This window comes from Osmerus eperlanus, chromosome 3 (genome assembly GCF_963692335.1).
Source record: "Osmerus eperlanus chromosome 3, fOsmEpe2.1, whole genome shotgun sequence".
In the NCBI taxonomy this organism is placed as follows: Eukaryota; Metazoa; Chordata; class Actinopteri; order Osmeriformes; family Osmeridae; genus Osmerus; species Osmerus eperlanus.
Window position 1 is genome coordinate 2,801,237 of NC_085020.1, and position 23,470 is coordinate 2,824,706.

Here is a 23,470-nt window from a genome sequence, read left to right on the forward strand (position 1 = left end):
TTCTGGATCCGAGAGCCTGGATTCTGGAACAAAAACAGGAGAATGAGTCAATAAGAGTTCCGGTGGCCTGGGATGTAGGCGGCTCTGAGGATGCACCGGCGTGTAACAGAGAGCTGGCTGAGGTGGCGGAGGAAGGGCTTGAGTGGAATCAACAAAAACGTTGAGCGTTTTAGTTGTACTTTATTTAACCTTTCGAAACTTTTTTGTTCAAAACCTTTTTTCAAAATCGTTTTTTCAACACTGAAGTACTTCAAAATTATTCCAAAATAGCAGCACATGCAAAAACAGACTTAGCTTAAGTTAAACGTAAGAATAACAAACTATTTATATAAATGACCTAATTAACAGTATGGAGTACGGTCTTCTGACTTTGCTATGCTCTAGTCTATTACATGACAACATATTTGATGTGCATGTTGTTTTGCAGCTTCTCCATTTCCCCTTCTGCCTTGACATCTGACAGGTTTGTCTGCATTGTTAACATGGCAAGTGACTGGTGCTATCAGTCATCATAACTATCTGCCTTGTGATTATCCTTCACTGCATTTATTAACAATCAGGGTGGTGACCTCAGTGGTTCCCAGAACCTACACGCAAGTTTCAGTCTATAAACAGAACAGAGATTAGGCCTATATACTGCCAATGTTTGAATAGTGACATGACCTTTTACTACAGTACAAAGTGTTCTGTTCACCAGGAGTGGGGTTACAATAGGAGTTTGTTTACTTCTATCTACCATGGTTTCTCTTCCACTCATCATGAGGAAGTAGACTGGGGAAATATGTGGTTTCCTGTCAGATGTGATAAAAGGGACACTTACACCACTGAATTTATGTTGCATGTAGCAAACATGTCTATATTTATGTCTGTAGCAGAAACTTGTTAAAACATATTTGTTTAACTAAATGTCTAGTGCTGATAATGCATAAAAGACGCACATTTTACAACTTGTACTGTAGACCATATTGTTTATTATGAATTTGTCTTAAAATTCTTACTTGAAAGAAGGCACTGAATTATATTATTATTCTGTGTATATGTGGTTTCCTGTCAGATGTGATAAAAGGGACATTACAATTTTACAGAATCTTTATCTCCCTGTCTGTCTCAATGGTGCCAAACACGGGGTAAATCTTCCCTGCGTCATCAAGGTCAGCATTAAAGGTGTAGATGTGACGTTTCTGCTGGGCATCATAGAAGGAGACCTGCCCCTCCTCCATATCCAGGAACACCCCTAACCTGCAGGGTGCAGACCGCTCCAGCTTAGTGACTGGTGAGGTCATGGCCATCAGCTGACCCAGCTGCAGACGGAGGGTCCAGTAACCAGCTGTTGTGTTGAGGTTAACAAATCCATTTCGAGGAGCAGACTCTCTGACCACTCCTATCCTCCACTCATTCTTCCCTCTGACCTCCACCTCCCAGTAATGTCTGCCTGAGGTAAAGCCCTGTGCTCCCAGAACACACCACCACCCATCGTACTGACTAGGAGTCCTGCTGTATCCATCCCAGGGGTTGTGTTTACTCTCAATGATGGTGTCCATCTTCACTCTTTTCCTGTCCCTGGACACTTTGAGGCTTGGATTTGCTGTTTCTGGATCCAGTGTGATGTCATCTACAATGCAATGAAATAAAGTTAATATCAGTCTATTCATATTTTTTATACATAGCATAAATTGTCAGAGTTGCTTTGCATGTGTTGATGGCGAATGAGTAGGTAAAGAAACTATTAGCTGAAACTATTTGGCGTTATCTTGTGAAAGCTATCTCCAGTATGTATCTTCATTCTTGTTTTCTTACCTGATGCTTTAGAAATCCAGTCCCAAACTGTGAAAGACAAAAACTAAATTTAGATGTTTTTTTGTTTTTTTTTATGGCAGACAATGTTTTTTTAGACAAGAAAGGAGTACACACCTGAGTCAGGAATGTGATTCAGAGTCACTAAAATGGATAAAAACAACAATATTTATTTGGTTACACTTTAGATTTAGATAACACCAAATTCCTTCTAGATGTGTCACATTCTGAGACCTACCTCTGCTCCCAAACCTCTGCTTGGTTGTGAGCCACTGCTTGGAAATGGAGCCCTGAAAAAATGAAAACAAAACCACTGAATGTCAGCTTCATGCCACGACATGTCTTTAATCATCCTGAATGCCACAGTTGGGGAGTTTAGAGTTTGCATGAAGGCCTCACCTCATTTGTATGTTCCTGCAACAAACTCCAGATGAGGAAGTCCATGACAGGGAGCATGCTGGGAAGGGTTCCTCTCTTCCACAGTCTCTCCAGGTCCTGCAGCACTGAACACACATCCTCCCCCAGACACACCTTATCCTGCAGGGACACCAACATGGGATGAGACCAGGGAGATTCTCTACACTACAGTTTACTCTGCAACATGATGAACATGTGTGTGCTGCTCATTTCACCTGCTCCCTGGTGTTGAGGTTCCAGGCCCAGTCAGACAGCACCTTCCTGGCTTCCTTCAGTCTGAGTTCCTGATCTGGCATCTGATCATTTGTGGTTTGATTATGTTCCTCTTTCATCTGGGAATAAACCGAAGTTTCATCCAGGTCACAAATTATGCAGCTGATATGCGACGTATAGTCAACACAGTCTTATAGTTGAATTAATATTGTCCTAGCAGTACTATATAATTTGAGATATGTTGAGCAACCAACAATTGGCAAGCAACATTAACTTAGATGTGTGTTTATAGTGAGGATGCTGGCACAAGGCCAGTCTAACCTGTTCTGGTAACTTAAGAGGTGTGTTTATAGTGAGGATGCTGGCACAAGGCCAGTCTAACCTGTTCTGGTAACTTAAGAGGTGTGTTTACAGTAAGGATGTTAGCACAAGGCCAGTCTAACCTGTTCTGGTAACTTAAGTGGTGTGTTTACAGTAAGGATGTTAGCCCAAGGCCAGTGTCTAACCTGTTCTGGCAACAGTGAGTGCTTTACTTCGTCAGCCCAGTGCAGGATGCAGTCTTGTCTCTCCTCCATACTAGATCCATCTTCACAGGCTCTGGTCAGCAGTGATGAGTCTCTGATCTGTGTAGAACGACACAGGACCATTTAGGACTGTCTCGTGGTTTGGAAGACAGTTGATCTGATCTTGTCTCTAATCTCTGTCTTAAAACATTGTGAACTGACCTACCTGAAGAATCTTGTTAAGTTCATCTGATAGACCTCTGATGATAAGTTTAGATTCATCGAATGTTAAATCTTCTTTCTCCTGGTATCCCTGGGGGTAAACAGTCAGGGCTTTACAGTGTCTGCTGATTTATGAAAGGATATTTATTATGATATTCAAGACAATATATTTTCTTTTTGTCCTCACCAAAAACATGAGCACTTTTCTCTTGACACATTCCATCAACTGTTATATTGAAAATATAGAGAGACATGTTATATACAGAAGACATGTTATACACAGAAGAACATTCTACTTGAGCGTCTTCGCCTTACTGTAAATGCATGCCTAAGATACCAGGGCTGTGTGAAGGAAAAAGTAACTTTTGGAAAAAAATGATACCACTTTATCAGCATATTCTCTCTATTTATTACAGTTTTTCTCAATTGCTAAAACACTAAAACCCATTGGCTGAACAAAGTTCTCAGTTGCCTGAACTCATGTAGCTAATTGTGCCTGTCTGTTGTCGATACCTTAAACCATTTCACATGGTAAAACACAATTTGCAGATCTCACTTACAATTTTCAGCAAAACTCTAAACACATTCTCATTTTTAAAACACATTCTGCACTCTAATGCACATGTCATCCATACTGGTAAACACAAATGGCAACAATCAAATACAAATAGAGAAAACATGTCATTGACTAAAGACAACCACTCAAAATTGATCTCACTTGTTTCAAATGATGTGACACAACCAATATACGTAAGCCAGTTCAGAGAGCAAACAGGTTGTTGAAGGTGGGAAAATATTGCTTGTGATGTCGACAAAGTGCTCTGGCCTAACCCAGCCCAAAGACAAGAAGAAGCACATTGATTACATGTTTTCTTCTTAGATTTTTGTCCCTTTTATAGTATTGTATACTGTAGTACAGTGCATTGTAGGCTGTATACTGTACAATGAACACATTGTATGGCCCTGAACATTGTGCTTTCCATTTGTTACAGTAACAGTACTGACTGCTCAATAGATTTTGACTGGTTGCAGGTTCATATCAACAAAGAACAAGAGTGAGTTGTGAGTAGTGAGATGCAGGGTACAGTACTGTATAGGGGTACAAGGAGGAGAAAGAACAAAAAAAATTGCAAAGAGCAAAGCAGAGTAGTAATTTCTGATCAATTTTGAGCTGCTATGATAAAACATGTTTTTGTTCATCAAAAGACAATGACGGATAAATATGAAATTTGTTTTGAGATTACGTAAAAAGAACTATATGTTTTGAACAATGTGTTTTCTATTTTTTGGTGTATTGTTTACTGACTGCTTGATAGTGTATATAATTTTGATCACTTTTTTAATGATTTGAGGGCAGTGTTTGATTTTGAGCACAGGTAAATCTGTTTTGAGGCGAAAGTTTCATTTTGCAAGAGGATTCAGAGGTTTTGTAAATAGTGCTTTAAGATGAGGTTTTGTGTTTACAGTTTTGAGAAAGTGGGTGACTGTTTCAAGAAATGTGTTTTATCAATTGTGAAAAACTGTATTACCTTCATGTGTGGTTTAGTAAAGGGCTGTGAACTGCTGGTGGTTTCCTTGGGCTTTTTGAAAGGACTTCCAAAGCTGCCATAACTGCCACAAACCCTCTCTGGAACAAACACAAGCAGAGAGCGGGAGAGGAAGTAAATGTAATAGCGTAGAAAACTCTAAGCTACATCAAAACAAGATCCCCACATGTAAAAGGTAATGATATCTTACTTGACAAAGTGCAAATGTGAAGTTTTGTAAAATGCAATCTTACCAGCTGTTTGAGGAGCCATCCTCAGTCTGAAGATATTACAAAAACCTAGAAAAGGTGTCAGGTTTCAGCAGATCTTGTTTCGGTCTGAACTGACAGTGCTTATGGTTGCAGTTCTCTTCAAACAATACCAACTTGTTTTGATGGTAACAGCCTATGAAGAAACCACACAGTCCCTGCCCACTATTCAAATTTGCTAGGAGCAGCAGCTAGGCGCAAGTGCATAACTCTGCAATATAGCAGTTTAAATATGACAACTGAAACCATACGTCTCCATTTTATGACACAGGTTCACTTGATGTGGCTGTAGAGAGGATAAAATCCCTGAGAAAGCTATCCCCTTCTGAGCTGCATCCTCAAAGGAAATATCCTCTCCATCCACACAGAGCCTTCCTGTGCCTGGTGCTGTCCTTCTGGATCCTCAGGGAGCAGGTAGACGCGTCAGTCAGACAGTACACGCTATCCCTGACTGGACTGAGATCGAGCGTGAGAACTCCTCACTGTGAGCATCTCTGAGACATATTCCCCCATCTTCACAGGGATAACTCCTAGAGCAGGGGTGTTCAGGTGTTCAATCCTGGTCCTCAGGGTCCGCTGTCCTGGATGTTTTAGATGTTTCCCTGCTCCAACACACCTGATTCAAATGTGTGGTCGTTATCAGACACTCATGTCACGTAGTCCACACCCAAAGACGCTGTCAGAAACATGAAGGATGTGAACTGAAGAATTAGTGGATTTCAGCTCTCTCTGGTGTAACAACATTGACATGAACTGCAGTTCTGAGCTGAAATCACATTCTACAGGTTGCAGTAGCTGCCATTGTCAGGCTGAACCAAGAGGCAGAGGGACATAAACTGAGTGGCATAAAAACTCAAATTTAAATCAGACCCCAGGACACTTTTGTTAGGCTGTTAAAGACTGTAAGCTTGGTGGTTAGAGCACGGTCCCCCCATACACACACAAACCTTCTTTGAATCCATCATAAAACTAGCCTCATCTCCCACTTCCTACTACCACCAAAAAGACAATAGTTCCAATCATGGCATCATGCTGATTAGTGTTTGTATTGTAGTGTAATACACAAGAACATTAACATTCTCATCATGTCATTCTAATACAATAGCTTTTTTATACAGTAATTAAGACGTAACAGAAAAACGAAACATTTCCCATCGAACGCTCAGAAATTAGAATGAATTAGCAAAAAAAGAAGATTGCGCTCCTTCCATTCTTTAAATCACATTTATTTCTCTATGGTACAGTATGTACAGTGGCCAGGAGAGCAGGATAATCACACGGTGAGAGATGGACAGGTGATTGGTTTTCACAGCCGACAGCAAGGTGAGAAGGGAGGGATATGTGCATAGCTGGGAGGGATACATGCTCCCCATCCAAGAGACTAACAGACAAACAGCAGAAGTTCATCTCACACACGCGCCACTTCACTGACTAATCCTCAATCACTATCTAACCTAAAGGGAAAGTTCACCCAATTTTCATTATATATATATATATGTTCTTTTAATTTTTTTCTCTTCTTTTAACATTTTTCTATTATCTTAAAATCTTGAAAATTAGGTGAACTGTCCTTTTAAGCTCAACACACTCAAGACAGTATACGGCAACAAATATATAACCTCACGCAGGCGTACGCACCCGGCCAACTACATCAGTAGTGAGACAGCCACATCAGTAGTGAGACAGCCACATCAGTAGTGAGACAGCCACATCAGTAGTGAGACAGCCACATCAGTAGTGAGACAGCTACATCAGTAGTGAGACAGCCACATCAGTAGTGAGACAGCCACATCAGTAGTGAGACAGCCACATCAGTAGTGAGACAGCTACATCAGTAGTGAGACAGCTACATCAGTAGTGAGACAGCTACATCAGTAGTGAGACAGCCACATCAGTAGTGAGACAGCCACATCAGTAGTGAGACAGCCACATCAGTAGTGAGACAGCCACATCAGTAGTGAGACAGCTACATCAGTAGTGAGACAGCTACATCAGTAGTGAGACAGCTACATCAGTAGTGAGACAGCCACATCAGTAGTGAGACAGCCACATCAGTAGTGAGACAGCTACATCAGTAGTGAGACAGCTATATCAGTAGTGAGACAGCTACATCAGTAGTGAGACAGCTATACCACTCTACAAGCAAGCACACACTCTCCTCACAGGGTGCTTTGGTGCAACTAAGTTTAATACAGTTGTGTGGAGGGGAGAGTGAAAGTATAAACCCAGTGGGGGGGGGAGGAGGAGGATTTGGCAAATGTGTAGCTGCAAAGCATTATGGGCAGTCCGGGATCTCATTTCAAGCTCTGAAAGTGGCGATCAATCAGAATGACAGTACTTTAGTGTGAAAACATTCCCAACAGCGTCTGAGTTTCGCTCTCTTAGCCAAAAGATGTAGAGAGATGGACTGTATCTACCAACTGAGACGTACACAGTCTAAGAAGGAGGACAAGGAAGTAGGGAGGAAAAACACAGGAGGTTAAGATATTCCAAGGTGGCGTGGTGTCTAACAGTCCACGATAACGCCAATGTTCCGCTGTCGTGATAGTTTCATGCTCGGGTCTAGCCCAGCTAGCTTAGCCCACACGAACGCCCCTCAGTCAGGGCTCCAGAAACAGCCGCCCCAAGGCCCCCCACCCGGGAGCTTCAGCCCAGCAAGGTCCCACCAAGTCCTGGGTAGCATGTGTCCAGAGGTGGGTGCCAGGGTGAGTGGTGGTGATGACGGTAACTACGACGACGACAGGAGGCTGGTAGGCGGCGTCCGCCCCGGGTCACGTGGCGTTGACCTCCAGGACGTGGTCGTCGGTGGCGGGCAGCACCAGCACCTGCAGGCCCTGGCTGTGGTTGAACACCTGGCCGGGGTTGAAGGGCTCCAGACGCGGCATGGGAAGGCCTCTCTGCTGCTGCTCCCCGCTGCCCACGGAGAGGACGCTGCCCCGGCTGCGGATGCTGGCCGTGTCGGCCTGGTCGTCCAGGGCCTTGTCCAGCAGGGAGAGGGTGTCGTTCTCCACACAGCTGTCTGTGGACCACAGGGAGAGATCGTTTCAAAACGTAAGAAATATTCCCGTCAACATGAGGGATTTACATTACATTTACATTTAGCAGACGCTCTTATCCAGAGCGACTTACAGTAAGTACAGGGACATTCCCCCGAGGCAAGTAGGGTGAAGTGCCTTGCCCAAGGACACAACGTCATTTTGCATGGTGGGGAATCGAACCGGCAACCTTCTGATTACTAGCCCGATTCCCTAACCGCTCAGCCGCCTGACTCCCTTTACTTTGCGAGTGCAGCGTTCAATGTTCCATATCGTATACATGCATCAATACAACACAAACGTTTCTTCTTCTTGACAAATGCAGATTTGTGGGATTGATGAGCCCTTGTGTTATCTTCGGGTCATTCTGACCCATCAGTCATTGTGACCCACCGTCGTATTGCGACAACTTTACCGCATACAAAAACAAAGTGAATAATTTTCTTTTAACCGTTGGGCTGTCTCAGACCCCCCACATTGCGAAGTTAAAAAGAAAATTATTTTTATTTGTTTTTTTTTATTGGGTAAAATTGTGTAAACACAACGATGGTTCATTATGAACCTTTGGGTCATGTGACCCGAAGGCAGCACAAGGGTTAGGTGTGTAGGCCAACAGCTGTGTTCTGGATTTGTCCTCCTGTGCGTCTCAGAGGGGTGGAGCAGGAGGGTCTCACCTGGGTCGGGCTGGATGGCGGGCAGGGCGCTGTGAGGCAGGTACTTGAACACCTGGATCTTGGGGAAAGGCAGGTGTCCGGCGAAGAGGGGCATCACCTCGATGTGGATCTTGTGCGTGGCGCAGACGGCAAGGGGCATGGAGACCAGCCCCGAGCTCTTACCACACACTGCCCAGCTGCTGCTGCTGTCAGCCACTAGGGGGCAGAGCAGGGAGGGTGAGGAAGCACACAGACACACACACACACACTAGCGGTTCTAGGCACGGGCGAACCGGGCAGCCGCATGGAGAGGGTTGGCATTTTCCGTCATTTTTGTGTTTGGTGCCCTCTGCTGGCATAAAAAAGGTAGTGTGTTTGTGTTCACACCCATTGTCGTGCCGTTTACAGGTGTGCAGGGGAAAACCTTGCCAAGGGCTCCAAATGTGCTAGGACCACCACTGCACACACAGACTTACAATCGGTTCCTCTGAGTCAAACGCTGCTCAGGAACCTCACCCCCACGACCCTCCCTCCCCCCCTCCCCCTCCCTCCCTCCCTCCCCCCCACGCCCCCTCCCCGCCGGCTCACCTTCATACATCAGCTTGGTGGTGCGAAGCCCCTCCGTCTCCCCCTGCCCCTCCACCTCCTCCTCCCCCTCCGAGGGCTCCGCCAGGCGTGTGATGGAGACCTCCAGCCCACAGAGGGTGCCAGAGTGACAGCTCTGCTCCCCGGCGCCTGGCAGGATCTCCGCTCTCAGGCTGTACAGTGTCTGCAGGGGCGACACGGCAACCACAATGAAACTACACACATGACTTCGGTATAGAAATATAAACTATGGATGTGCTTCTGTCTTCTGCACTGCTGAGGACAGCGGCTGCTAGATGAACAGATGAGGGTGTGAAGACAGGGTCAGGGCAGGAGGGGTCAGGGCAGGAGGGGTCAGGGCAGGAGGGGGTCAGGGCAGGAGGGGTCAGGGCAGGAGGGGTCAGGGCAGGAGGGGTCAGGGCAGGAGGGGGTCAGGGCAGGAGGGGTCAGGGCAGGAGGGGTCAGGGCAGGAGGGGTCAGGGCAGGAGGGGTCAGGGCAGGAGGGGTCAGGGCAGGAGGGGGTCAGGGCAGGAGGGGTCAGGGCAGGAGGGGTCAGGGCAGGAGGGGTCAGGGCAGGAGGGGTCAGGGCAGGAGGGGGTCAGGGCAGGAGGGGGTCAGGGCAGGAGGGGTCAGGGCAGGAGGGGGTCAGGGCAGGAGGGGGTCAGGGCAGGAGGGGGTCAGGGCAGGAGGGGTCAGGGCAGGAGGGGGTCAGGGCAGGAGGGGTCAGGGCAGGAGGGGTCAGGGCAGGAGGGGGTCAGGGCAGGAGGGGGTCAGGGCAGGAGGGGGTCAGGGCAGGAGGGGGTCAGGGCAGGAGGGGGTCAGGGCCAGGCTGTGCTCACCGTGACTCTCTCCAGCTGGAAGTCGTAGTGGTAGGGCTTGAAGGAGGAGGTCTGGTGGGCGCTGGGAGAAAAGCTGGCAGAGAAGACGCACTGCAGACAGGCGGGCAGACAGGCCTTCCACTTCACCTCCCATAGGCAGAACACACACTGCTTACTGCTCACCAGCTGCACACCAAGGAGGGACACAGGGATTACAGTCTGTTCACCTCTAAACAGTAGAGTGTTAAGCCCAATTTATACTTGGGTCGCAGACACTTTTGAAAAGGTCGCCGACAGAAATGACGTCTCGGTCGACACTTTTAACCGTCGCTTAGAAGTGTCGCCTACCAGGAGAAATTTCTACTGGGGCGGATGTCGTCACATAGTGAAAAATTAAAATTGTCCGTTTTTCCGATTGATCACCTAGGCTACAAAGCGTTAACAATGTAACCATAGCTATGAATGTAACGGTAAAATGATTCTATTTACGTCACGCGAACCTTGAGCACAGGCGACTGTTTGCCGAAGTATAAATGCAGCAGCCTGAGCGACACTTTTTTTTTTTCGTCGGCGACCATTTCAAAAGTGTCGGCAACCTAAGTATAAATTAAGCTTAAGTGATTACAGTAGTGCTGCTGTACATGTAGAATGTTTTCCCACCATGTGATCACAAATATGAAGGTACAGTATTTTAACAATGTTTTACACTTGTGAATTTTCTCAATGTTTTTCATTCCATTCTATTCTATTCAACTATTCTATTCCATTATGTTATATTATCCTCAAACATGTTCCATTCTATTACAGTACATTCTGTTCTATCCTGTTCCATTCTATCCTTTCCCATTCCATTCCTTCCTCTCGTGTTCCATCCTCTCCTCTCCCCACCTGTTGTGCTTTAGTGTTGAGGGACTGGAGCTCCAGAGAGCATTCCTGCTGCTGCTCCGTCAGGTGCTGCTCTGTCAGGTGGAAGCTCACGTCCGACACGTTCTGCACACACACCTGGATGAACTTCCTGTAGCGCCCGGGGGGGCAGAAACACCGTTATCTCCCCACCGCCTCTCCCCATCCCCTCTCCCCATATCATCTCTCCCATCACCTCCACATTAAAGGGGAGGTTCTCACCTGTTGCCTGCTGACAGCAGTGAGTGTTTGGTCTTAAAGGGGATGTAGAAGGTGAGGGCCAGGAGGGTGGAGTAGATGGACCAGGGACAGTCTATAGACATCTGGAGTCGGGAAAAGAGAAAAGACACAAAATTTGATTAAAAAACAAAACCACAAAACCACTTAAAATAACATGTAAAACATGTACTTGATAAATGACTTTTGATCTTAAAAAAGTAAAGTAATAAAAAAATAAAACCGGTATTTAATCGTGAGGTAAGCGTGAGGGAGGTCAGGGGGTTAGGGTACCCTCTGGTCGATGGCGGTCATGGGCGTGTCGGGGTGGCTGTAGCTGCGCGGCCGATGCCGGACCTCCCCATTGGTCAGCCTCTCCCCGGGGGGCCGGTGGGGGCCGGAGGGGATGACGCACAGCACCTCCAGCTGGAACTCCAGGGTGTGGTAGGGGGGCGTGAGGGGGAGCACAATGCTGGTCACCTTCTCAGACGCCTGGATGGAGAGAGACGCCTCTCCCACACGCTCTGGGAGGGGGAGGGAGAGGGGGGGTGGGGGAGGAGACGGGAGAGGGGGAGGCAAGGGAGAGGGGGGGTGGGGGAGGAGACGGGAGAGGGGGAGGAGACGGGAGAGGGGGGGTGGGGGAGGAGACGGGAGAGGGGGAGGCAAGGGAGAGGGGGGGTGGGGGAGGAGACGGGAGAGGGGGAGGAGACGGGAGAGGGGGGGTGGGGGAGGAGACGGGAGAGGGGGAGGAGAGGAGAGAGGGGGGGTGGGGGAGGAGACGGGAGAGGGGGGGTGGGGGAGGAGACGGGAGAGGGGGAGGAGACGGGAGAGGGGGAGGAGACGGGAGAGGGGGGGTGGGGGAGGAGACGGGAGAGGGGGAGGCAAGGGAGAGGGGGGGTGGGGGAGGAGACGGGAGAGGGGGGGTGGGGGAGGAGACGGGAGAGGGGGGGTGGGGGAGGAGACGGGAGAGGGGGGGTGGGGGAGGAGACGGGAGAGGGGGGGTGGGGGAGGAGACGGGAGAGGGGGGAGGAGACGGGAGAGGGGGGGTGGGGGAGGAGACGGGAGAGGGGGGAGGAGACGGGAGAGGGGGGGTGGGGGAGGAGACGGGAGAGGGGGAGGCAAGGGAGAGGGGGGGTGGGGGAGGAGACGGGAGAGGGGAGGTGGGGGAGGAGACGTGATGGTTCATTATTTGCTTCTGATAAAATGCTTTCGTGGGGGGGGATTAACATCATAACACGTCTCATACCCTCTGGATTAAAATCTGGTTAAATCTGTACAGCAGCAATCCTAGTTCCAAAGACTTTACCCCGCCTCCATCCTCCCCCTCCCAAACACACAGATCCATAACAGAGACATCAGCTGATGTTGCTCTGCAGAAACCGAGACTAACCGGAGGCTGCGTTGAGGATGGTGGCGGCGCAGGGCGAGGAGGGGGAGGGGGGCAGGATGGGCATGCTGTCCGTGTTGCTCAGCTGCAGGGCGTCGCCCTTCTTCACGCTGTAGTGCCCCGTCTGCAGGGTGAACCTCACCTTCTGGGGCAGGCCAGCCAGCAGGGGCTCTGACACACACACAGGCACTGTTAGATGTGTGTGTTTGTGTGTGTGTGAGTGTGCGCTTGTCTGTGAAGTGTGTCTCGTGTGTGTGCTAGTGTGTATCTCGTGTGTGTGTGTGTGTGTGAGAGAGTGTGTGCTAGTGTGTGTGTGTGAGAGAGTGTGTGCTAGTGTGTCGGTGTGTGTGTGTGTGTGCGAGAGGCGTACCTGTGAGGGGCTCCACAGTGAGCTGGGGCTCCTGGGAGTACACCTCGTACTGGACCAGGGGGTAGATGTGGGGCAGGACAAACTGGACCTGGCCCACCGTGGCACACAGCTGGCGCAGCGTGTAGGTGCCTGGGTCCCCACTCTGGACAGGGGGAGAGGGGAAGAGGGGGAGAGGGGGGAAGAGAGAGAGAGGAAGAGGGGGGGGGAGAGAGAGAGAGGAAGAGAAAGAGAGAGAGGAAAAGAGAGGGGAAGAGAGAGAGGGAGAGAGAGGAGGAGGGGAGTGAGTACTTGCAGCATCATAACACAGTCTACAAGTCCACGCTAGTGCACTGTTAAAAATAAACGTTACCGGGGCGGTGAAGACGATGCTGTTGTCTCCGGGCAACAGCGTCACGTTGTGCGTCTTCAGCATCTGCGCTCCGTCGTCCATGGCAACGGGGGCCGGGCTGACGCAGTTGGGCAGGTCGGGCGACGATCCGCTGTCATGACAACGCATGACCAGGTGCGTGTTCTTGCACACCATGCCGGCGGAGTTGAGGGAGTTATCAGAGGGGCTCCTGTCCTGGATCTCATCCAGCTCCAGGGCCGGACCCCCAGCCAAGGACGACTGAAGGGGCCCTCCCGAGGAGCTGCCCGGGGGGAAGTGCACTATCCCTGGGTTGGGTTGTCTGAGAGCCCCCTTGGCCCTGCCCAGGGTCCCGGCCTGCTCCAGGCTGAAGTGCAGGCTGGCGGCCAGCTGCTCCAGAGGCACGGGGACGGGCATGAGGCTGCGGAGGCGGAGCTCCACCTGCAGGGCGGCGCCGGAGTGCACGGACGCCGTTGCCGGGCGGAACTGCAGCTGAGTGAGCTGGGCGAAGGCGGTCATGCTGAGCGCCACCTTCTGGGCTGTGGAGGGATGTGATAAAAAAAGTGTTAAAAAAAAAAAGTTACTTTTTTATATTAACGTTAATTTCCAAAAACATACATTCATTGAGAAATACAAAATAATTCAATACCATACAACAACAAAAATCGCTATTTTACAAAGGTGATGTTGAATTATTTGGACACTGGCCTCAGTCTACTAATGACACAATTACACATGAACTCAGAATGTCTTCACCTGCACGCTTACCTTTGCTGTCTGTTGATTGGCCGGCGAAAGTCAGAATCTCCTGACAGAAGTGCTCCCTCTCCTCACTGGTCAGATTCCCATCCCCTGCCAGCAAGGCACTGGTCTGCAAGTAGCTAATGGTGCAAGGTCAAGGACACCAACTGGCCAATAGGGAACGTGGGCTATGTGAATATGGATCAGCCTGATGTGTAGGATATATGAGGGTGTTCACAACGTGAGACAGAAAGAGACTGTTGACGATTGTGGGACGACTCCTGGTGGGAAGAAAAGGTACTGCCATTAATGACAATATATTTTCTTTCCGCCAGGAGTACCAATAATAGAGATCTCGTCAGCAAGGAAATCAAGCCAGGCTCTTCCTGTCGGGTGGCAGGAATGAATGTGTGGTGAGACTCCATACAGGAAGTAGAATGTGTGGTAAGACTCCATACAGGAAGTAGAATGTGTGGTAAGACTCAATACAGGAAGTAGAATGTGTGGTAAGACTCCATACAAGAAGTAGAGGATACTCCTCCGTCCGGACGAGCAGCTTCTGACACGCTGCGATCTGCTTCCTGGTGTGAGTGACGGGCAGGTTCCACCCCTCTGACACGTACGACCTCAGGGCATCCTGCAGGAAGCTCTCTGCATGATCAGGATCAGCCTTCCTCCTACACACACGCACACGTACATACATTTACATTTAGTCATTTAGCAGACGCTCTTATCCAGAGCAACTTACAGTAAGTACAGGGACATTCCCCCCGAGGCAAGTAGGATGAAGTGCCTTGCCCAAGGACACAACGTAATTTTGCACGGCCGGGAATCGAACTGGCAACCTTCAGATTACTAGCCCGACTCCCTCACCACTCAGCCACCCGACTCCCACATACACATGTATATGTTAAGAGTGGGGTGTCATGAGAAGGATACATTAAATAAGCATTAGGAGTGATAGGTGAGGTAAAACATGAGTACACTGTGCACGTTAAGGTAGCTGAAGGTAAAGAAGATCTCACATGTAGAACTCAGCCAGGCTTTTCCCCACCAGTCTGGCTGACCTCATCCTGCCAATGGCCCGGTACATCTCCATCGCAGCATGAGAGAGCTCCTGGGGGGGGGGGGGGAGAGAGAGAGGAGGGAGAGAGAGAGAGAGAGAGAGAGAGAGAGAGAGAGAGAGAGAGAGAGAGAGAGGAGGGAGGGAGGGAGGGAGGGAGGGAGGAAGAGAGAAAGAAGGAGGGGGAATCATGGAGGGGGGGGAGAGAGAGAGGAGGGAGGGGAGGAGGAAGAGAGAAAGAAGGAGGGGGGAATCAAATGAGGGGGGGGGGTTAAGGAAGGAGGGAATAGTATAAAATGGTTGATTCCTAGACAGTTAGTAGACTAAATATCTTCTTTATTGATCGATATGAAGAGGACAGCCCTGCCTGTGATGTGAACTCACCAGGTAGTGTCTCTCAAACGCCTCCACGGACGACAACGCTTCTTTGAGTTTCTTGTACGGGCTCTGCAAGCTGCTGACTGTGGGAGAATGAGAGTCCGACAAGTTAAGAATTCAGCTCACAAGATCTTCTTGGCTCAGAACCACAACTCATCTTTCATCTCCCATCGCTCACCTGCCCGGCTTCCATCTCCATCTAAACCCACTCAGACAAGCTAACGAGCTAACACGTCACCCGTTTGGCTCTTTGGGACTTGACAGGCGTGTTTACATGCAGTCATCCCAGATTACTCTGTTTCTGTTTCCCCCTCGTCTCTCACCAGTCTCTGGTCGCTCATCTCCCAGTCCGGCCAGCAGGTCCACCGTTCTGTTCAGGTCCTCTGAGGTGGGGCCCTGGTCGGACACCAGCCCGCACAGGTAGCCCAGACACTTCAGCTGGAGCACAGGACAGACACACAGACGTAAAACACACATTCAGATAACAGCAAGCAACTCAGTCAAGTTCACAAGGAAGGTTCATATGACTTGTATACTGTTTGTAACATGCATTCCTCACGATCAGTGTGATATATTTAATAGGTATATTTTTCCATGGAAGAGTATTTTACAGCAGATAAATAAAATATATTATTTTTAACTTGAAAGTGCTCGGCGAGGCAGCCACCTTGTCCGTAGCGTAGGCCCACAGGCCCACGGTGTGGGAGCAGTTGGCGGCCAGCTGGGCGGGGTCACAGCAGCCCTCGATCCTGTGCAGCACCTCCAGACAGCTGAGGAACACCCAGCAGTCTAGCGCCCCCTCCAGCACCGACACCTACACAGCAGCACGACAGCTCAGATTAGATTCTATCATGGGCCTAAACTAAGCTAAAATAAGCTAAGCTAACGTAGGCAAAGGCAACCTAAGCTAAGCTAGGCTAGGCTACCTCCAGCAGACGCAGCTCTTGGACGCAGGTGTGCAGCAGCTCCAGGGCCCGGTGCGTGACCTCCCAGGGCCGCTGCAGGAAGATGAGCAGGGTGCACTGGCGGGAGAACAGGTAGCTGCGCAGGTCCAGCAGGCTGGCCTCGCCGCGCTGGATGCCCTCTCGCTTCTCCATGTCGATGGGCCGGCGGAGCAGCAGTCCGCTCCAGGCCTTCACCGGGGCGCAGAAGGAGCCCAGCCAGTTAGCTCCATCTGGGGGAGGGAGAGGGGGAGGGGTGGGAAGAGAGAGAGAGGGGAGGGGGGAGACAGGTGGGAAGAGAGAGAGAGGGGAGGGGGGAGACAGGTGGGAAGAGAGAGAGAGGGGAGGGGGGAGACAGGTGGGAAGAGAGAGAGAGGGGAGGGGGGAGACAGGTGGGAAGAGAGAGAGAGGGGAGGGGGGAGACAGGTGGGAAGAGAGAGAGAGGGGAGGGGGGAGACAGGTGGGAAGAGAGAGAGAGGGGAGGGGGGAGACAGGTGGGAAGAGAGAGAGAGGGGAGGGGGGAGACAGGTGGGAAGAGAGAGAGAGGGGAGGGGGGAGACAGGTGGGAAGAGAGAGAGAGGGGAGGGGGGAGACAGGTGGGAAGAGAGAGAGAGGGGAGGGGGGAGACAGGTGGGAAGAGAGAGAGAGGGGAGGGGGGAGACAGGTGGGAAGAGAGAGAGAGGGGAGGGGGGAGACAGGTGGGAAGAGAGAGAGAGGGGAGGGGGGAGACAGGTGGGAAGAGAGAGAGAGGGGAGGGGGGAGACAGGTGGGAAGAGAGAGAGAGGGGAGGGGGGAGACAGGTGGGAAGAGAGAGAGGGGGGAGGGGGGAGACAGGTGGGAAGAGAGAGAGAGGGGAGGGGGGAGACAGGTGGGAAGAGAGAGAGAGGGGAGGGGGGAGACAGGTGGGAAGAGAGAGAGAGGGGAGGGGGGAGACAGGTGGGAAGAGAGAGAGAGGGGAGGGGGGAGACAGGTGGGAAGAGAGAGAGAGGGGAGGGGGGAGACAGGTGGGAAGAGAGAGGGGAGTCAGAGGAGAGAGAGGGATGGGGTTGGAGAAAAAGGGGTGGGTGGTAGGAGAGAAGGTAAACAGAAGGAGGGAAAGAGAGAAACAGTACAGAGGAAAAGGAAGAAAGAGGGGGAAGCAGACAGGTCAGGAATTAAGGATGAGGATGACAGGGGGAGGGAGGGAGAGAGGAGCGGGGGGGAGAAAGAGCAAGAGAGAGTTGGGAGAGAAAGAAATAGGACAGAAAGAAAGAGTGGAAAAAGAAAGGTGGAGAGAGCAAAGGGAGACGGACACAAACAGACAGGAAATACTTTGTTTCAGTTGTTATTTCTGACTGGTTTCCATCTTTGTTTGGAGCTAGGCAGTGTGAGATGTGGCAGTGTGAGATGTTGCCGTGTGAGAGCAAACATCCAACAGAAAACCGTACCTCCGGCTCCAAAGTTGAGGACGTACTGAGTGAAGAGAGCGTCCAGCTCGTCATACTGGACCAGAGCGTCCTCAAACTGCTGCAGCATCTCAAACACAAACGCCAGCTCTTCCTAAACACACACACAGAGAAAGATGAGATCACCACAGAGACAGACACAAACGCCAGCTCTTCCTAAACACACACACAGAGAAAGATGAGATCACCAGAGAGACAGACACAAACGCCAGCTCTTCCTAAACACACACACAGAGAAAGATGAGATCACCACAGAGACAGACACAAACTTGCACGTGGAGGTGAGTCACACACAGACAAAACTAAAAAGTGGGACAAATGCACACACACACACACAGGAAACACACACACACATGCACACAAAGGAAAGACACACACACACAGGATACAGCCACAAGCACGAAAGGACACACACACACACCCAGGAGAGAGACACACACGCACCTGCACCATGAAGTATTCGCAGAAGCTCCACCCTGGCTGCGTGCGTTTCTCGCGGAGCGTGCGCATGTCGTCCTCGAAGCGGCCCAGGTTCTTGGTGAAGGACATGAGCAGCAGCGTGCGCAGCTTGAGCAGGAAGGAGCTCCACGACTCCTGCGAACGAGACGAGTCCTTCAGGGGGTCCGACAGAACCACACACCTGGGGGAGGGAGAGAGAAAGGGAGAGAGTGTGAGAGAGAGGACAGTGAGAGAGAGAGAGAGAGAGAGAGAGAGAGAGAGAGAGAGAGAGAGAGACAGAGAGATGAGAAAGAGAAGGAGAGAAAAATAAAGAGAGTGGCATAAAGCTTGGTGAGGTGTGATCTTTTCAAACTGCCCGTAAGATTGTGTGTGTGTGTGTGTGTGTCTGAGTAAGAAGGAGATAAAGGTGCCGCGTTCACAGGCCTCCTCGGCCGGCGCCGACTCACCTGTCGTTCTGCTTGTTGCAGAAGTCGTTGCGGATCTTGTCCACGATGGAGGAGCGCGGCAGGATGTTGGTCTTGTTCTTCTTCTTGGCGTCGCTGGTCTCCACGACGACGATGACCCAATCGGCAGAGCCGTGGACGCGCAGGCTGCTCTGCCACCTGGTCATGTCCTCCTTCACCGAGCTCTTATACACCTCCGTGTCCTGCAGGGGAGACGGGACGACTTGAACCACGAGGAGGAGGATCGTTACCTCAGCTGACGAGATAACGCATTCATCCAGCGGACGCTTTTATCCGGAGCGACGTACAACACACGGGGGGTTTTGAACCTGCGACCTCTTGATCTACAGTCAAGTGATCTAACCACTGAGCTATACACCCTTATTACCTATTTATTAAAGACATGATTGTGTAGTTTCTGCGGCTGGCTGACCAGAGGCTGAAGTGCAACAACACTGGAACAACGACGACGATCTTACAGCAGATCTTGCAAGTTGACAGCTGAGAACTAGGCTAGCAAGCAAGCTTGAGTGAAGTCAAACCGTTTTACTCACCCCGAATAATGGCTTTAACATGCATATATGTGATATGTAAGCAGCCGTCTAAGAATAGGTACACATCATTAATGAGTAGGCTTGCAGTTAAATAAGGCTCAGCACAATTACTCCTTTTACACAGTTTTTAGATGTGTTGGCATATTCGCTAAAACACAGTTGAGTGCAGAATCCTAAACCACACAGAAGGGAACGTTGCTTGGAGCAATGACAGTTTTATGGTTGTGATTTAAATGTTTGTTGTTATAGACATAACTCAAATAAGTGCATACTGAGTTGCATCACAAACCCAGAGTGTATCTCTCCATGAAACTCCTCAGGGAATCAAATGACCAAACACACAAACTCCACAATCTCCACAGCCCACATTTACCACGGCTACGATCCCTATTCCCTCTTCCTCTGAATGGATGCCTGTGGCAAACAGCTTTTAAAAAGGGAGTGAAATGAAACATCCCCTTTAATGACCAGGGAGATAATTAAGACCGTACAAAACTTTTAACGAGCTAACCTACTTACACCGCTCAGCACTGCCTACTGTCCATTACGCAACATCATCCATGTTGGTCACGAGCCACTGACTGCACTTCCTTAAACAACCGAGGCTCCCATGCCTGACTATCAATCACCCTCCATGTTCCTGTTTCCCACTGAGCTCTTCCTCTGGGCAGGCAAACAGGGGAGCAGTCATTTGGAATTCGCAAGGAGTGGAATGAAAGATAAGAGTTTGAATTTAGAGAATGCGTGTGTGCCTGCTGAAAAATATTGTTTCTGAATTCTCAAAACACAAAAGGCAATCTGTGAAGTCTGGATTGATTCCATAAGAAGCGCTTGTGGATCCCTGAGTGTGTGTGTGTGTGTGTGCGCGCGTGCGAGAGAGAGAGTGTGTGCACAGGAAACATCAGCAGAGGGCCATTCCACTTACACAGCAGTCAGTCCAGTAGATGTGGAGGAAAGGGAAGGTTAGAAGGGCTTTGTTTCCCTCTTTAGGGAGAAGGTCTTCCTTGAACTGGACAAAGTTAGCTTCCAGGTGAATCATCTTAGGAGCCCTGCCATATGTCCTACAGAGACAAACAGCACAATAGAAATGTTCTTTAGACATGCTTATACAGCAATAAGCTTCTATGACTTTGAGTAGTGGAATGCAATTTTGACGGGTAGGCTATCCATTAGCCTTATTTGATCACGTTTTCTTTTTGGACTTTCCAATGCACGTGAGAGTGTACTCGATGCTGCAGGCCTACAATAGCGGTAACTATCATCCCAAAACGACACCAGTTCATTTATATCCCATCATGCCCTTGGCAGCACTCACCTCCTCCACTCCATTGGTTCCCTGGGGAGCTGCTGGGCCAATGGGGTGTAGAGAGACGTAAATAAAGCCTGGTCCCCAGCGCCTGAGTGGACAAGAGGTGTAAGAGGAGGAGGGGGGAAGGGAGGGGGGAGGGAGAGAGAGAGAGACAGAGACAGAGACAGAGACAGAGACAGAGAGAGAGAGAGAGAGAGAGAGAGAGAGAGAGAGAGAGAGAGAGAGAGAGAGAAGGAAAGAAGGGTGAATGGGTGCAACACAAAGTCTCTCAGATGATACCCAATAGCCAATACCCATCAACACCTGAACTGAAATGTCTATTTAAAATGTTCTCGTGTGGCGCTCCAGTAGCTCACGGGATAAGTGTGTACAACACAGAGGCCTTACCACAGCAGCCTCGGTTTGAATCCAGCCTTGGCCCTTTGCTGCATGTCTCCCTCTCTATCTATCTCTCCCTCTCCCTGCCTGCCTTTCCTGCCACACTTACAAAACTGTCCAATAAAGCATGAAACATGCAAAACAATACATCTTTACAATGTTCTGCATAGTCGTGCTACTAGTGTTTGGTGTAGACCGCACCATTGCTAACAGTCCAGCTTCCCCTGTGCATCCCCCACAGAAAGCCGTGCAAGTCTGTTTGGCTATCACCTTCCTGCTTCAGTTTGCCCTCACGTCCAGAGCTTTAAAAAGCACAGGTGTTGAAAATGTACTGGGACGGCAGGTGAGACCCCGACCCCTCTAAAACCAAACACCGCTTGTGTGGGAAGACGTAGGACGAGGGAGGTAGCAGATGGTACCAAGTCTCTAGTTCGTAGCATTCTCTACCGCAAGCTGGCTAACGACGCATAATGCACTGAGAACCATGTAAGAAGTTGGTCTTCTCGTGGGAAGAAACATGTTGGGTTGGTAAAACGTAGGCTAAAGCAATAGGTTAACTTCCAAGACATGCAACACAAACATATGCTGAAGGGAAACATCGTGTGTTCCTTGAGCGGAGTCAAGATCCTGTTCGAGCGTTGTTGTGTATTTAGTCGTCACATGGCAACAGCCATAGGTCTCTACTCTGACTGAAGCACGGCTAATTCCACCACAACAGTTAAGCAGTGCGTCTATCCCATAAAGAGAGACTTGGTCTTATGGGGTAGGGATGTTTGGCACGTAAAGATACAACCAGTAAACGTATAGAGGCGTATGAATGAAACCCAAGCCCTTGCTGTCTAAAACGGGACCGACAAGTCATCTTGGCCGTTTTGACCAACCACACGGTTAGTTCAGATCCCCGCTGTAGCCTATGACTACACAGCCGTACTCGTAGATTCATCAGCGTTAAATGGAGAAGGCAACACACTGACGTCCGAGCGAACCCTGGCAAAAGGGTCAATTCCTAAAATAACCTTTGAGACGCGAGAGGCCGGCATGGGGGTTAGACTGCCAATTTGTTCATTCTATGGTCGCCACTGCAGTCGGTGTGACTTGGATGAACACTTATCGCAGCAAGGTGCATTCTTGCGTGATAACAGCAGTTACCAAAAATTGCAGCACGAGTTCTGACGTATCCATAGATAGGTAGCTACCGGCTAGCATGGTAGCTAATGTTGCTAGCTAGTTGACATATTATTACTCGAAACGAGATTCACGTCCAGAGACTAGGGTATCCCATTTCTATTGCTGGTCTATCATGCGATATAAATACACATGCCGTGCTGTCTAGTTAGGTATTAACATTCCACGCTATAACCTCGAAGGCAAATTGCAGTGGCAACTGTTTCGTTTAAGTCAAGAACAGCAAGTGTCATATAGCTAGCTAACTGGCTAACGTTAGTTAGCTTGCTAGCTGTCAGGCTGGAAAAATACGACTGCAACATCGGAAAGAACACTCACATGTCACAATCGGCTTGTTTTCCATAGTGTAAATAATTGGCTTTTCCTCTTGAGGCTCCATGAGTATTAACGGTAGCCCCCCATGAAAATGTCATCCGAAAATCCAGGTTGTTGTTAGTAAATGCTTATGTGTGCAGTTGTGATCAATCGATGGGGCCCGTGTCCCCTTGCACTTCCTGGAACACCTTCATACGAACTACGTAAACTCCACGTAATTTAAAGGGATAGTTCAAGAATCATGAATAATTACACTTTCCTTACAATGTGTTATGTGTTCAAGATAAGAAGGTAATTAGACACGTTTACTGTTTTCATAAATATACTGTATTGTGAGAACACATTTTGTCATTATTTTCCAAAATGATACAATGGACACATAATGTAAACCTGTGCTAGGCTTGCTTATAGATTTGTTTTGGAATTCATGTTCAATGACCTTTCTAAACAATTCTACATGCTATTTTATGTTGATTTTCTTAACAGGCTTATCTATGACATGATAAATGCATGTCGACCGACACATGCTTGCATTAATTCAGCAATTATACGAGTGAACATTAATCATCGAGGTGCATCTCTTTGATATTGTGAGCTGTCTTCTACTGGCACAAGTTGGAACAACTACAGTATCACTTCAAGTAATTTCTACTTTGTTGTTGATTTCCTTAGCAGTCTCACACAAGGCTGATCTCAAACTTCATTTTAACTTCCCCTCCATCTCTTTTTACTGACCAACCATTTCTGCTCTTCCCTCCCACACATCGCTCCTACATTTTCTTCTATGTTTCGTTCTTCCAACATCCTTTTTAATTCCTCCATAATTTTTCCACATTCGTATCATTTCACCTCCTATCTCTTTCATTTATCCTTTCTCTACTTCTCCCTGTACCTCTTCTGTATCCTCTCTCTGCTACCCCTTTCCTAGTTCCTTTTCTTCTCCTTCTTTCTCCTCTTCTAGTTCCCTTTCTTCTTGTTCCTCCCTCCTTTGCTCTCCTTGCT

The 23,470-nt window shown here is 49.2% G+C and overlaps 2 protein-coding genes across 4 annotated transcripts; both read right to left on the reverse strand.

The window, feature by feature from the left end:
* Positions 1–933: 933 nt before the first annotated feature.
* LOC134017141 (butyrophilin subfamily 3 member A1-like) lies at positions 934–5,083 on the reverse strand. The gene is made up of 11 exons (XM_062456491.1): positions 4,930–5,083; positions 4,679–4,776; positions 3,337–3,375; positions 3,154–3,240; positions 2,931–3,047; positions 2,427–2,543; positions 2,194–2,331; positions 2,033–2,084; positions 1,912–1,938; positions 1,798–1,824; positions 934–1,612 (listed from the first exon to the last, which is right to left on the reverse strand). Exons 1-11 carry the CDS (start codon positions 4,946–4,948, stop codon positions 1,080–1,082), a joined length of 1,254 nt encoding a protein of 417 aa, XP_062312475.1. The 5' UTR covers positions 4,949–5,083; the 3' UTR covers positions 934–1,079.
* A 2,067-nt stretch (positions 5,084–7,150) lies between these two features.
* trappc10 (trafficking protein particle complex subunit 10) lies at positions 7,151–22,662 on the reverse strand. Of its 3 annotated transcripts, none has more exons than XM_062456513.1 (23): positions 22,472–22,662; positions 20,597–20,678; positions 20,207–20,342; positions 18,731–18,930; positions 18,270–18,465; positions 17,808–17,919; positions 16,366–16,613; positions 16,107–16,253; positions 15,763–15,877; positions 15,446–15,522; positions 15,024–15,115; positions 14,535–14,675; positions 14,026–14,138; positions 13,261–13,796; positions 12,912–13,053; positions 12,545–12,712; positions 11,449–11,678; positions 11,161–11,261; positions 10,924–11,050; positions 10,057–10,221; positions 9,221–9,401; positions 8,654–8,848; positions 7,151–7,963 (listed from the first exon to the last, which is right to left on the reverse strand). In XM_062456513.1, the coding sequence occupies exons 1-23, from the start codon at positions 22,530–22,532 to the stop codon at positions 7,716–7,718; spliced, it is 3,813 nt and encodes a 1,270-aa protein (XP_062312497.1). In that variant the 5' UTR covers positions 22,533–22,662; the 3' UTR covers positions 7,151–7,715. The 3 variants fall into 3 exon arrangements, with proteins under 3 accessions (XP_062312497.1, XP_062312496.1, XP_062312495.1); XM_062456512.1 differs by having other exon boundaries at positions 13,261–13,799; XM_062456511.1 differs by having other exon boundaries at positions 14,014–14,138.
* Between the last annotated feature and the right edge of the window lie 808 nt (positions 22,663–23,470).

Excerpts from the sequence above, each read along its gene's own strand:
- LOC134017141 (XM_062456491.1), bottom strand. Across the intron at positions 3,376-4,678 it reads TTACTAAACCACACATGAAG|TTGATGGAATGTGTCAAGAG; the intron begins GTAATACAGTTT and ends TCAATATAACAG. Across the intron at positions 2,544-2,930 it reads ACTCACTGTTGCCAGAACAG|ATGAAAGAGGAACATAATCA; the intron begins GTTAGACACTGG and ends GTTTATTCCCAG.
- trappc10 (XM_062456511.1), bottom strand. The coding sequence starts at position 22,532 with ATGGAGCCTCAAGAGGAAAAGCCAATTATTTACACTATGGAAAACAAG. Across the intron at positions 18,931-20,206 it reads TCTACTGGACTGACTGCTGT|GACACGGAGGTGTATAAGAG; the intron begins GTAAGTGGAATG and ends TCTCCCCTGCAG. Across the intron at positions 12,713-12,911 it reads CACTGTGGAGCCCCTCACAG|AGCCCCTGCTGGCTGGCCTG; the intron begins GTACGCCTCTCG and ends TGTGTGTGTCAG.